This window comes from Mytilus californianus, unplaced genomic scaffold, assembly GCF_021869535.1.
Source record: "Mytilus californianus isolate M0D057914Y unplaced genomic scaffold, xbMytCali1.0.p SCAF_1, whole genome shotgun sequence".
In the NCBI taxonomy this organism is placed as follows: domain Eukaryota; kingdom Metazoa; phylum Mollusca; class Bivalvia; order Mytilida; family Mytilidae; genus Mytilus; species Mytilus californianus.
The window spans coordinates 137496840-137510931 of NW_026262581.1; the positions used below are offsets into that span (position 1 = coordinate 137496840).

The 14092-nt window shown below is 32.4% G+C and overlaps 2 protein-coding genes across 6 annotated transcripts in view; one reads left to right on the plus strand and one right to left on the minus strand.

Annotated features, from left to right (window-relative positions):
• The window catches only part of LOC127736365 (unhealthy ribosome biogenesis protein 2 homolog), a 66074-nt gene extending 58770 nt beyond the window's left edge, over window positions 1-7304 (plus strand). For all 5 annotated transcript variants that reach the window (XM_052246873.1, XM_052246882.1, XM_052246905.1 and 2 more), the window contains 5 exons: window positions 2203-2307; window positions 3124-3287; window positions 4899-5000; window positions 5767-5878; window positions 6959-7304. In XM_052246873.1, coding sequence (XP_052102833.1) covers window positions 2203-2307; window positions 3124-3287; window positions 4899-5000; window positions 5767-5878; window positions 6959-7114 — 639 coding nt within the window. In that variant the 3' untranslated portion in view covers window positions 7115-7304. The remainder of the gene's footprint in view (window positions 1-2202; window positions 2308-3123; window positions 3288-4898; window positions 5001-5766; window positions 5879-6958) is intronic.
• Window positions 1-14092, minus strand: part of LOC127736392 (uncharacterized) — a 38528-nt gene that overhangs the window by 12213 nt on the left and 12223 nt on the right. The gene's annotated exons all lie outside the window — the stretch shown is intronic.

Consider the following 14092-nt stretch of genomic DNA (forward strand, 5'->3'; position numbering starts at 1 on the left):
GAAAACTTCCATGTAATGTCAACGTATCCTTTCAACCAAAATTTATGTGTTACAACATGTCGCAACTAACAATTAAGTGAAAATATGAGATATCTTATAGTTTTTGAAAAGAAGTGATAGTAAGCCAAAATCAAAATTTAGAACATGACCTTTGACCTTTGACCTTGACCTAATTTTCTTTTTTTTTTGGACCAAGGACCTCAAATCAAAAGACCCTAGGTCTCTATCACTTATCACAAATGTATATCACTTATATCAAATGCATAAGGGGGAATAAATCTCATATGGAGTCTCCAGAATGCTTTGGTCAAAATTAAAGGTAACATTCTGAGGATATAAAGAGCAAATTGGAAAAATAAATTTGTCGGTTTCTTTTACGGTTGCTAAGGAGTAGTCTTAATAAGAAAAACAGTGTTCGGGGAGATAAGTCTTACAAAAGAATGTGTTCCGCTAAACAGGGTCAGTTTCAAAAGCGTATAGACTATATGATATCATATACAAAAAATGTAAGCGATATCTTTTGAAACAAAAATACAGCGCAAGAAAAATAGAATAAAGAAATAATCGGAACAAAAGCAAAAGGTCTTTCCACAGAAAAGTGGAAAAAGCCTAATAAATTTTGCAGAAACTGTATATATACAAATGTCACTAACTTTGATTTTGACCTAACTGCTAGCACCTTTGATACTTATACACTTAAATGTCAAACTTTATATAGTACCATAAAACCCCACCTATAGAAACCGCCAAAACTTTTCTCGTGCCTTATGCACATAACATCATACTTTTTAAATAGTAAGTATTGTTGCAGAACTAGTTATACTAGTTCCCATCTTAATATAAGTCCTACAAATAGCAAACGGGAAAAGCCCAATTCAAATGAATAGAAATATATTGATATATTGGAAAATAGCACTTTATATCATTTCTGTTCAATAACTTATGAACCCTCCTACCATTGGTTTTTAAATTATAATATATTGTTACTGATGAAAAAATGAAGGTCAAGTTTGATGTTGATGATTTTCACTTTTGCTGTCCTGGAGTTATGGTTCTTGATAGATTGAAAAATGGAACTCTACGTCGTTTCTGTGCAATTACTTATGAACAGTTCAACCAATACTTTTGAAATTTAAAATGCTGTTACTGATGACAAAATGGTGGTCATGTTTGATATTGACGATATTCACTTTTGCCGTTTAGGAGTTATTCTCCTTGATAGATTGGAAAAAGGCATACAATGTGGCAGGTCAAACAATCCTATACATAAAACCCAGTTTGTTACATCAATTTGACAGATCATTCCTTGTGTTAATTTCTGATCAAATGCTTTCTAAATTTTTATTTTAACAAAAATTTCAATATGCACAATAAGGATGTAACATGCACTCTTGGTGCCCCTGCTTCTTAGCCATAGCAGCCATGTTGGTTGATTAGCAGGTACAAAAAACAAAAGCTTTATAATAGATACCCTTAAGGATCATTAAATGTAAGTTGGGTTTAAATTGGTCCTGTGGTTTTGAGATTTTGGAAAAAGTTTCCAACAACAATGAATGACAACAAAAGCCAAGTAAAGGCAATAACTAAAAATATTTTTATGCTCATTAAGTGTCCGTCCGTCCCGTCTGTCTGTCCTGTCTGTCTGTCCCGTACTTCCCCAAAATTGGTTTCTGTTCTCTAACTTTAGTTTGCCTCAACCAAATATTATGAAACTTATACACAATGCTTATTACCACAAATTACAGATCTAATGAAATTGGGTGGTGTCACTTTCACCGTTCTTGAGTTAAGCCCTTTATAAATGGAAAAAGTTGCTAAATCTGTTGTTTCCGTTCTCTCACTTTAGTTTGCCACAACCAAATGTTATGAAACTTATCATGCTTATACACAATGCTTATAATCACAAAACGGTCTTAACTATGTGAAACCTGCAACTGGTTGTGGAAGTTGACTCATGCATATTTACAAGCGGGGGCATCTGTGGCCCATGGACAAATTCTCCATTTATTTTCTGTATAGGTTGTAGCTGTTTAGGCTTCTTTGGAACATTCATAGTTTTACTTATTTAAAACTCTGTATGCATTTAGTATAAAGACTTTTTAAGCCTTGCGTAAATAAACTGTATATTCCTAGACCATGAATAATGTTGTCCAAATAAAGTTTTGGAACATCTATATTGATGCCTTTTTGTTTGTTTTACAGGTGACAGGATATTTAACTAGCATTGCACAACAGTTATCTGTTTTAGAAGGAAGAAGCTGTATGGGAAAACTTGTATGTGATTTACAACATCAGGTTATGATTATGGTAAGTAAATTCTTTCTTATTTGATTTATTGTTAGAGGGAATCTCTTTGGACAGGATTTTCGTTTTATATAATGTTAACATGTTGACCTGTATAATCCTTTATTTATTATTTCAAAAAGATAGAAAATGAAAAAAAAGATATTTGAAATGAATAAAAATTAGTAAAAATGTTTAATCCATTATTTCAAAAACTTATAGAATAATTCATTTTACAAGCTGTACAATAGGTATTAATGTATTGAACATTATTTCTGATTGACAGTTTCTTTTGCCAAGTCATTATATATATATATTATAAAGTGTTGTTCAGAATTTGGACATTGAAGAGTGTCATAAATTAATACATACATTTTATAGTCATACAATTTAAATAATACCTACACTGGTGCACTGTGAAGTTCAACATCAAGTAGCCAACAGTGGTCAATGTAGGTGTGTGTTGATTGGTCGATTTTTTAACAGCTGTATTACTTTAGCTGATACACAAGTTTCAAGAGATATGATGACCTTGTGCAGGAATATTTAAAGTTTCTAACACTGGGGATCTCAAAGTTCCCAAAATTTATATTAGAAAACAACATATCCCTTGGTATGAATGCCTCAAAATGTTTCTGAAATTGTCTTTTGATGTAAATTATTTTAAGAAAAGATTTTGTCAAAAACAATGATTCTTTGAACTGTAACTATGGAACATGCATTATATTTTTCCATAGTTTTTTACTTTATTTTTTTCCCAGCTAAATTTGAATGAAAAAATGCAATGATATGTATAAGAAGATGAAGAAAATATCTGTTACAAAATATCTGTATTTTCAGTGTCCACTCACCAAACAGATGATACTGACCATCCTAGGAAGTATTTTATTAGTACCTGTTACCATGGAAACATTTCCATCCATGTATGAAATACTGAATGAAGCTTTACTGAACCATGTCAATACAGTGTTTGACATAATACCAGTGTTCTTAAACTGTTCTAAACATATCCTTTATATAAATCTAATTGATGATAATCATGCACCTATAAAGTGTATATCCACTAGCTCCAGTGGCACAGTGGTTATATAACCGATGAGGTAACTGGTAACCGTAACATTTATAAGTCATTATGGATAATATGACTGTTTCCTGTTCTTGGATTGCACTCATATTTCCTATATCTTTTGTTTTCAATCAAAATTTATTGAAAATTCAGACAAGTTCTGTTTTCCAGAAGTAATTTCTCACTATTAATTAAAAAAGTATTTTAGAAGATTTTCATATAAGTATATAAAGATAATATCTTGAAGGTAAATTTTAGAAGAAAACTTTTTCTTTATTCTAATAGCAAGAAAATCTAGATATTTTTTTTTTTTAAATTTGAACTTTTGATTAAAATTTTGGGGGAAAGATATCAAAGGGACATTCAAACTTGTAAGTCGAAAATAAACTGAAAATGCCATGGCAAAAAAAGAAAGAGACCAAAAGACAAGCAACAGTACACAAAACGCAACACAGTAAACTAAAGGTACATTGACTTAATACATACACTTATTTACTTCATTTAGATATGAAGAAACTTACTATGAGTAGCCATTCTTTAATTCATAAATAGAAGATCTTAACATTTAATTGCACTTATGGTTAAGGGGAGATAACAACTTTATAAATCCAAATTTGGATAGTGATGTGAATGTAGAAATGTAAGCATCCTACCAATTCATTGTTTCATTTTTACATAGCTGGATATGTTATAGATATGACACCTTATCAGAAAGTAAAGTGAAGATTTATAGTGATTGACACATCTTATTAGAAGTAATGTTATACTCATTATTTTATGTTAGAAACATGTAGGCAAATATATCCATCAAATTATAAACTTACAGCTTTTTAAAAGTAGACAAATCCAGCAGCTAATTTATTCATATTATCATAGAGTGAATTCAGAAACCATTAACTGACATAAAACACATCAAAAATGTAAACGAGGTACACTCCCCTAATCTCAAATTCAAGATCTTTGTTTGTATGCTGTAGAAGTTAATCCTCCTCAAGGATTTTGGTGACTGTTTCTGAGTGAGGATACATAGTCATAGTATATAAATATGCATTTGGGTTAAGTAGAATACATTAATATTTTTCCAAACGGTTAGTGTACTATTCATCCTATTGCTAAATATTATCAAGTTAGATCAGTAGAAAAGTACTTTTTGTATAATTTATAGTTAACCGATTGCACTGTAATATAATGCACGATGTATAAACATGTAAATGACAACACAGTATTTGTACAGCACACCTTTATTCTTACCTTAATATATATATGCATGAATTGGTGGATTAGTGGCATGTTCTTTTGTGTGTTGATATGAGTTTTTAGTGGGTGCAAGTGTATATTTGTATATAGCGCATTAGCCATTCTACTATGTAGGAGTGCGTCGATATAGAAAGGCGATTCATACCTGTAGAAAAAAAGAAAGATAGAAAATATGTATTGTGTTTTCACAAAAGCAAGTAATCTAGGTGGTAACAATAAAAACTACCTGTAGTTTACTGTAAAATATGGATGAAGATTTACAAGAAATGCCTCAATTTTCCTCAACCTTCACACGTTTGCTATTTTGGTTAATCAAAGAAGGTGACCAGGTTGTTTTGTCCAGAAAGCCAAATGTAACAACAGATTTGATTGGCTGCATCCATATGATTGACAGGTAGGTAACGGTCATATTTTTTCAATATATTTGTTACAGTCAGAATTCAAAAGCTTGCAATTATGGATTATTTGTGGTTGTTCAAAAAAGGAGCTTATCAGCGACATTCTCATCAATGAGAGAGAGCCCTGTGATGAGATGTAGCCAAGAATGAAGGACCATTGATAGTCTGTTTAAATGAAGGCTTTCTTCCTTTTCTAAGATGTTAGTAATTTTAATGCCAAAAATAAAGAAATGTTACCATTTTACCAAAATTGAAAAACAACAAAAGCACAACTATAGTTATATCTTTAAAAAAAAATTAATATGCATTAAACCTATCTATATATTGTACTCAATTGCCAGATTAACCATTACCATAGTATAAATTCTGTATTAGCTGCTGTCAGAGAAATGGTTATTGATAATATTCTAATACATTGTACAACACTTAGATAAATTTCCTATCAGTAGACATTCACTACATGCGCATTGTTTCTGTAGAAAATAAATTCATCATAGATACCAGGATTAAAATATTGTATGCCAGACGCACATTTCTTCTACAAAACACCTTGCCAGTGATGCTCGAAATCAAAAAAATCCAAAAGGTAAAATAAAGTACGAAGTTGAAGAGCATTGAAAACCCAAATTCCAAAAGGTTGTTCTATGAGTTGATTTTTGATAGAAGATAGAAACAAAAATTTACAGTGATTTTAAAGTGATCTTTAATTTGACATATATTCTCATTCAATGTTAACAAAATAAATTTTAATTTAAATTTTAGATTATTTACGTTAATATCAACACATAAAGAAGAGTTTAGTAAAGTAGCAGTATATGTTGTAGCTGATTATGTTGACCATGTTCATCAGCAAACACTGTTACCAGCTGTTAAGGTAAAATTCTCATAATGATACAGTATATATTGTAGCTGATTATGTTGACCGCGTTCATCAGCACACACTGTTACCAGCTGTTAAGGTAAAATTCTAACAATGATATTGTATAAGTGTTTATGCAGTATCTCATTTTCATGTACTGGTAACCCATGGCATGTTCATTGGAAATAGTTGTTAAGGATTCTACTATAAATGTAGCTTTAAAGCATTTTATTTATGTAAGATGAGGAGATGTGGTATATTTGCCAATAAGACAACTATCCCACAGAGTCCAAATAATTTGGAATTAAGCAATTATATGTCACAGTCCTACCAATAAAAATGAGCAAAACCTGTACCGTATATTTAGCTATAAAAGTCCCAGACATGTTAACAATGGAATCAATTCAATTGACAATCATGACAAAACAATAAATGAAAAAACAGATATAGCAGACAGCAAACAATAACAATTACTGAATTTATGGCTTAGGACAGGCACATTAGATGTGGCAATCTTAAATATATTTCTTGAGCGCTCAACAATTCCCTTAGTTGGGACAATGGTGTAACAGTACAAAATTAGAAACAACTGTAAAAAAACACAGTTTTTTGTGCATAGTGCAAAAAACTTGAATATATATAGGCTTTTAAAATCAATATTTTTATCGATATACAAAAAGTATTGATTTCTGAGCATCTTATTATCAAGCTATATGATTTTAGATATTAAACCATGGAACTTTGTCAGTTACCTTTTTATGTATACAACAAAAATGTCACTTTAAAGTTGTTCATATAATGCTAAATATGAAAGTGTAATGGAGATGCAATGATGAAGTGTAAATTTCTGTTATCTTAATTATAAAGATAATATATGATGAAGAAAATAAATAAAAATATATGTTTTATAGATTTATATTGAATTTCGTGCAAAATAGAACAGATATATGTGTATGCAATAAACATGATAATCAAAATTTCCCTTTGTAAATAATTTTGAATATTGTTAAAGGTTGACTCATGCATTCTCCCTGTACATAACAATTAATGTGGTAATGAAGTGGATGTTTTCATTTTATAAACTATTTTTTTCAGAAAGCATTGGTTTCAGCAATATACAAACTTTTGGATATCAGTGACAAGCATGTTCTAGCTCAGCTCCACACAGTACTGAATCAGGGAGTCAGGGAGGTGTTTAAAGGACTTTATAGTGACTATTCAAACTTCTATAAGTATACTGGACGAGTTTAATACTGAAGAACATTATGTATGGATAAGTTGCATTATAATGAAATGAAAATTTTATATTGTACTCAATAAATAACATGCTGGTTTACTGTTCCTTGTGTTGAAGTAAATTTAAACCATCAAAGTGAGCTTGAAAAAATGAAGACTGTCGTAGATCAAGAGTGATAAAAAAATAAAAAGTATAAAAGTACAAGTATTAGTGTTGAAGTTAATCATTTTAAGGCTACAATCAGTTATGTTAAGCTATTGTGTATTTAATAGTTTGTTGACCTCTTTGATAACACTATTCAGCAATTACAAGATAACTGATCGATGAAGTTTTATGTTTTCTCTTGACACTTGGTTGTCTGTTTTTCTTCAACTTATTTTATTTTTTTAACCACCCCCCTTTTCATCTTCTCCATTTTTCACCAACTTTCTCAATATATTCTTTCCAGTTCCTGTCAATATTGAAAAACACCTTTCTAGTGAACTTACTTGGAATCAAAGTTAATTATGAGTAGAAACTATAAAGGAGGCACTGTTCTTATGTGTTGTAGTTTTCTTAGTTTCAAGTATAAGGCTGTGTGTAGTGTAAGTGTATTACTTTTACCTTTAAATAGGTTTATTTTTACTCTATTCCTGAAATGCAGTTGCCTTTTTTTTTTTGGGGGGGGGGGGGGGGGGAGGAGTTGCAAATTATACTTCGACCTTATTGATTTCTTTTCTTGAACAGCAAGAAGATTTTCTCTAAATATTTGCTAAAAGATCTAATTATAAGGTTTTAGTAACAATGCACATACAGGTAAATCACAAACAAAATTATCAGAATAGCTTTCATCCTATACCATGCTTTTATGTAAAGTGAACACACTGCTTTTTCCATATAAGAATAAAAAAATCAGGGATGCAGGTGGACACAAGTGAATACAATGATATTTCTATATAAAAAATAAAGAAACAGCTAGGGGATACAGGCGGACAAAACTGGACAAAATGTAATTTTAGATGAAAATTATAGAAACTGGTGGCCACAGGCACACATAAGTGGACACAACGTTAATTCTATGTAAAAGTATAGAAACTGGTGGCTACATGCGAACACAGCTGGACACAGTACAATATCTATATAAAGATTTAAGAAACAAGTTAATTCTTTATAAATTACAGAATAGTTTGTGTTTTATTAAAGTGTATCTATCTAAAATCATATGCAAACTTCAAAACATCGTCAATTCTGTGGGTTATGTTTTGAGCGACACTGTGTTTTATTTGGTTCTATATGAGTACTGACAGAATTAAGTCTGGATGGTAAGGTGGTAGAAGTAAAATGTTCCCTCTCCATGTTAATATTGTTTATGACATATTTATGTGTTTGATTGCTGGACTTGGCTAAAGCAAGAAGCTGTGGACGGAGAAGTTTTTAGTCAAACTGTGTTTTGTATTCGTAGCCAAGCCTGCATGTTTGCTTTCTTAGTATTAGATGTTAGACATTTGTCAAACTGCACGGAATGGTATGATGCATTGTCCATTATAATCACGCTCTTTTCTGTTAGGTTGCTCAAAAGTCGTCACCAGTACACGATTTCGCCTTGTATATAGTAGTGCAGTTGTAACAAATCCTAAATTTACTCTGCCATGAATGATGATAAGACATTGTAGGCGGCTAAATACTGGTTCCAGAACGTTACATTCATCTTCATTTTGAAAATATTTCTTTGCGGTATATGCCGTGTCAGTCCATGTTTCGACTATGTACACCAAGTTCATACCCTTCTCTAGGTAATGTTTAATTATGTGCAAATACTAAATTTTACTAAAATATCAAATGAAGGGTACCCAAATGAAGACCTACTATGTCAGTGAATCAAGATAATATGACTACGCTATTAATCAGAAGGCGTTGGAAAGGGATTGGTCATGTGATTAGAAGAGATAGAATTTTCATCACTAGAATAGCATTACAGTAACATTGGACTCCAGAAAGAAGGTGCAAGCGTGGAAGACCAAAACATACATGGAGACGTACTGTAGAAGGAGAACTGAAGACCATGAATTACACCTGGGGAACAGTAGAAAAGATGGCCAAAGACAGACAGGAATGGAAAACCTTTGTTGCTGCCCTACATGCCAATGGCTTACCGGGCAGTAAGTAAGTAAGTAAGTAAATAAGTAAACACTTTTTTGTTTGTTTTAACGATGTTTCCTATCATGATTTCCTTGATAGATGGTTGCTGCTCAAAAGGAAGCTATTAAACCAAGAATGAAATTGAAATCAACCCTTTGAAAGTTTTACTGACGCCATCACGAGTTGGTTGACCGTTATGGAATATTTGTCTCACAGATGACGACGGATATTTTCCAATCGTCGTAACCAAAATCCCGACCTTCTTTTCCCCGAAAATGACCTACTGAATTAGACTTATCACCGAGTTTGTACTTACATGAACAACATGACGGGTGCAACATGTGAAGCAGTATTTGCTTACCCTTCCGGAGCACCTGAGAACGTACTCCTGTTTTTGGTTGGGTTCGTGTTGCTCAGTCTTTAGTTTTCTATGTTGTGTTTTGTCTACTGTTGTTTGTCCTCTAGTCTTTCTTTTTTTGGCCATGGCATTGACAGTTTATTTTCGACTGAATATGCGTTTGAATGTCCCTTTGGTATCAATCACCTATCTTTTGCATCTTTATCGATGAGGACCTTTCTCTTTGTTTGTGATCGCTTTCACTTGAAACCAAGCTCATTCACAATTTGCAGAAGAAGTAATTTACTTTAAGGAAAATTAATGTCACATTAGAGTGATTCATAAAGTCTGTCAATTGTTGACTATATGCACAGGATTTTTGTTGTTTATACAGTTTTGATTTAGAAGAAAAACCGACATGGTTAGAAAATGCAAATAATAACACCATTCCAAACACAATTCCATTTTAATATTCTTGTCATGGTTAGAAAATACACAAAATAACACCATTACAAACTCAATCTTATATTCTTGTACGTGTCTACATTAAAGCAGATCTATTCTATTTTTAGAAATTTACCTGTGATGATATAAACGTCACAAAAAATATGACCTTTTGTGGTGTTGATACATTCGTGTGACGTACAGTTTATAATTCGTTTGTGGTGTCCTGGTGTGCTGTCGTGGATTCATGGGAGGTGTCCGTTGTTATTCTGTGGTTTACATGTTGTAATGTACCATTATATTATTTATTTATGTGTTTCTCTGTCCTGAGTGTTCTTGTGTTTATTTGTACTGTATTCCTGTCACGTAAAGTGTTGTCATTTTAGCGGTATTTTTAACATTGCCATATAAACGGGAGGTTTTACTAGCCATAAAACCAGGTTCAACCCACCATTATTTCTTAAAATGTTCTGTGCCAAGTCAGGAATATGGCAATAGTTATCAAATAGTCCGTTTCTATCATATGTTGGCGTTTGTTTTTGTTGTAGTTCAGTGTTTCTGTTGTTCCGTTGTTTTCGTCTTATAGTTCGGTTTAGATACGTGACCCGGATTTTTTTTTGGTACTGGCTACGGTTACATTGAAATGTAACAATAATAAAAAAGTTATTGTTACATTGGAGACTAAATCAGTTCCTTACCCAACCTTGCATTCCGGCAATTAGTCTCCAATGTAACAATAACTTTATTTATTATTGTTACATTTCAATGTAACTGTAGCCAGTGCCAATTGTTTTCGCTTAATCGATTTATGACTATTGAACAGCGATATACTACTGTTGCCTTTATTTATATGGAAACAATCTCCCTTTTTCATTTTTCTCTCCAGGGTAGCTTCTTCAGTTCTCTCTGTAAAGGCTTTTACTGGACTGGCCGAGGGTTGCTGAATCTGCGACTTGAAAACCTAAGACACGTTGTAAACTATTTCTTTTGACTGAGAGGAAAGTATCTTCTAACGCTCTGCAATGATTCGTAGCACAGAATGATTTACCCAAAATAGCAGATATGCTTAAATAGTAAATCCAAGAAGCGGTAAAAAAAAGCCGCGTAAATCGAGTATTTCTTTCTTTTTTTTTGAAAGCTGTATATTATGATCATATTTAAGGAAGAAAAAGTAGGGTGAACATATCAATTTTTATACGACCGCAAAAAAAATTTTGCGTCGTATAATGCTATGATGTCGTCGTCGTCGTCGTCCGAAGACACATTTGGTTTCCGGACAATAACTTTAGTTTAAGTGAAGGGATCTCTATGAATTTTTACCAGAAGGTTCAATACCACAAAAGGAAGGTTGGGATTGATTTTGGGGTGATGGTACAAACAGTTTAGGAATTAGGGCCAAAAACAAGCATTTTTGTAGTTTCCGGACAATAATTTGTGTGTAAGTGTATGGATCTCTCTGAAATTGTACCACAAGGTTCCATATCACAACGAGAAGGCTGGGATTGAGTTCCGGGGTTAATTGCCCCAAATGTTCAGGAATTAGGGGCCAAAAACAAGCATTTTTCTAGTTTCCAGACAATAACTTGTGTTTAAGTGTATGGATCTCTCTAAAATTGTACTACAAGGTTCCATACTATAAAGGGAAGGCTGGGATTGAGTTTGGGGGTAATTACTCCAAAAGGGGGGGGGGGGGGGGGGGGCGGTGGGGGGGATTCAAAAAGTTGGGGGATTTTTTTTTCAATTTTTTTCTTCAAAATTTTTGAAATTTCAAATCAAATGCACAGTATTGCGCAATTGCACAGTATTGTACAATAGCACATTATTGGCCAAAAGCAAGAAATCTTCAATTGCACAGTATTGCACAATAGCACATTATTGCGCAATAGCAAGAAATCTTCAATTGCACAGTATTGCGCAATAGCACAGTATTGTGCAATATCACAGTATTGTGCAATATCACAGTATTGCGCAATAGCAAGAAATCTTCAATTGCACAGTATTGCACAATAGCACAGTATTGCGCAATAGCAAGAAATCTTCAACTGCACAGTATTGCGCAATTGCAAGAAATCCTCAATTGCACAGTATTGCGCAATAGCAAAAAATCTTCAATTGCACAGTATTGCGCAACAACACAGTATTACGCAATAGCAAGAAATCTTCAATTGCACAGTATTGGGCAATAGCACAGTATTGCACAATAGCAAGAAATCTTCAATTGCACAGTATTGCGCAATAGCAAGAAATCTTCAATTGAAAACAAATACAAATGTTTTAACCAATTTCGATGGGATTAATTAAGTCTTTAATTTTTGGGGGTTCTAACCTTGTATAATGTTTTTGGATATTGGGCCACATTTTTAAATTGGTCTACATTGAGGTCAAAAGGGTCAAAAATTAAACTTTGTTTGATTTCATCAAAAACTGAATTATTGCGGCTGTATGATTTTCTGAATCTTATTGTGCATTTAGATTTTTATTTTGGGCCCTGTTTTCAAATTAGTTCATATTAAGGTTTGAAAGGTCCAAAATTAAACTTTTTTTGATTTCAACTAAAATTAAATTATTGGTGTTTTTTTATATGCTGAATCTAACCATGTTGTTGTCCAAACTTGCCCCAACTGTTCAGGGTTCGACCTCTGCGGTCGTATCAGGCTGCGCTCAGCGAAGCATTTTATTATATATATATTTTTATAAGTCACGTTTGATATTAATCTCACAATTAGAAAAGGTTTAAACAGAATAATGCAATAGCCAATACTTTAAAATACTTTAGCTTTAGCACATATAAATGCTATAAATTTTAAACTATTTTTTTCCGTCCATTATCATTCACTCAATTCTTTTGTATATCCGTTTAGTGACACTGATAGTTAATCAGAAATCAGTAAAGATGACTGCAATCATTCCAATTACCTCCATCTTCAAATAGACTCTCCTTATGCAAATTAAAACGTAAACTCGATCCGCCCGATCAGCTAAGAACAAATTTAATATGAAAACTGTGTTTATTACACGACACCAATTGTAAAAAGGTTTACAGTACACGACGTTTGGTATGACCACAGCCTAAATTGTGTGTGTTTAACCCATGGTTGCTCTTTCAATTCATCGCTTGTATTCAACATTTCTGTGACAGTGAGTTTCCTTTATTTGTATATCTTCAGTCCAATGGTCAAGTACAATAAGGTTAACTATTTCATTTTGAGAATATACTTAAAATTTACTGGTTAATATTTACTTTCATGGGATGAGGTACGATTCATTCCAACACGAGATTTTTGAATTTGCTATATAGTTTTTACAAACTTTTAGCTAAAGGTTAGATAGGACCAACACTGTTTTGAGATCATTTAGTTGGTATCAACTTTGTGGTTTGATATTTAAGGACAACTTTATTTTTGTTATGACATTTTGTAATAATCAACTTTTTGAATTGAAATTTAGAGGTTACAAATGTTTTGACTGATATCTGGTGATATCAGCTTATTGGTTTATTAGATTAACTTCATGGCCTTAGATTTGTTGGGTTCTTATCTTGCTGGTTCAGATTTGTGAGGTACTGGTCTAGTAGCTTGAGAATGGTGAATACTCATTTTATTGCTTGAGATTCAAATGTTTTATGACTTTAAATTTTGATGCATACAAGTTTTTTTTTTGGCTTAATATTTGAGAGATTTTTAAATTTTGCTGCTTGATTTTCAGTGTGTACCAGTTTTGTTGTTTAAAATTTTATGGATACTTGTTTTGTGTTTGAGACGAAAAATACCATGACCCTTTTTTTCTCATCTGTCTCATGCCATTACTTTTTGTCGGTCTGACCGTCCGTCCAATGTCGTACACTTACAAATACATTCTTCTCTCTAAACTACAGAGCCAAATGATTTCAAACTTTACCTGAATGCTTCATAGGGAATCAGTTACCAGGTTTAATCCACCATTTTCTACATAAGGAAATGCCTGTACCAAGTCGGGTATATGACAGTTGTTTTCCATTCGTTTGATGTGTTTCAACTTTTGATTTTGCCATTTGATAAAGAACTTTCCGTTCTGAATTTTCCTTGGGGTTCGGTATTATTGTTATTTTACTTTT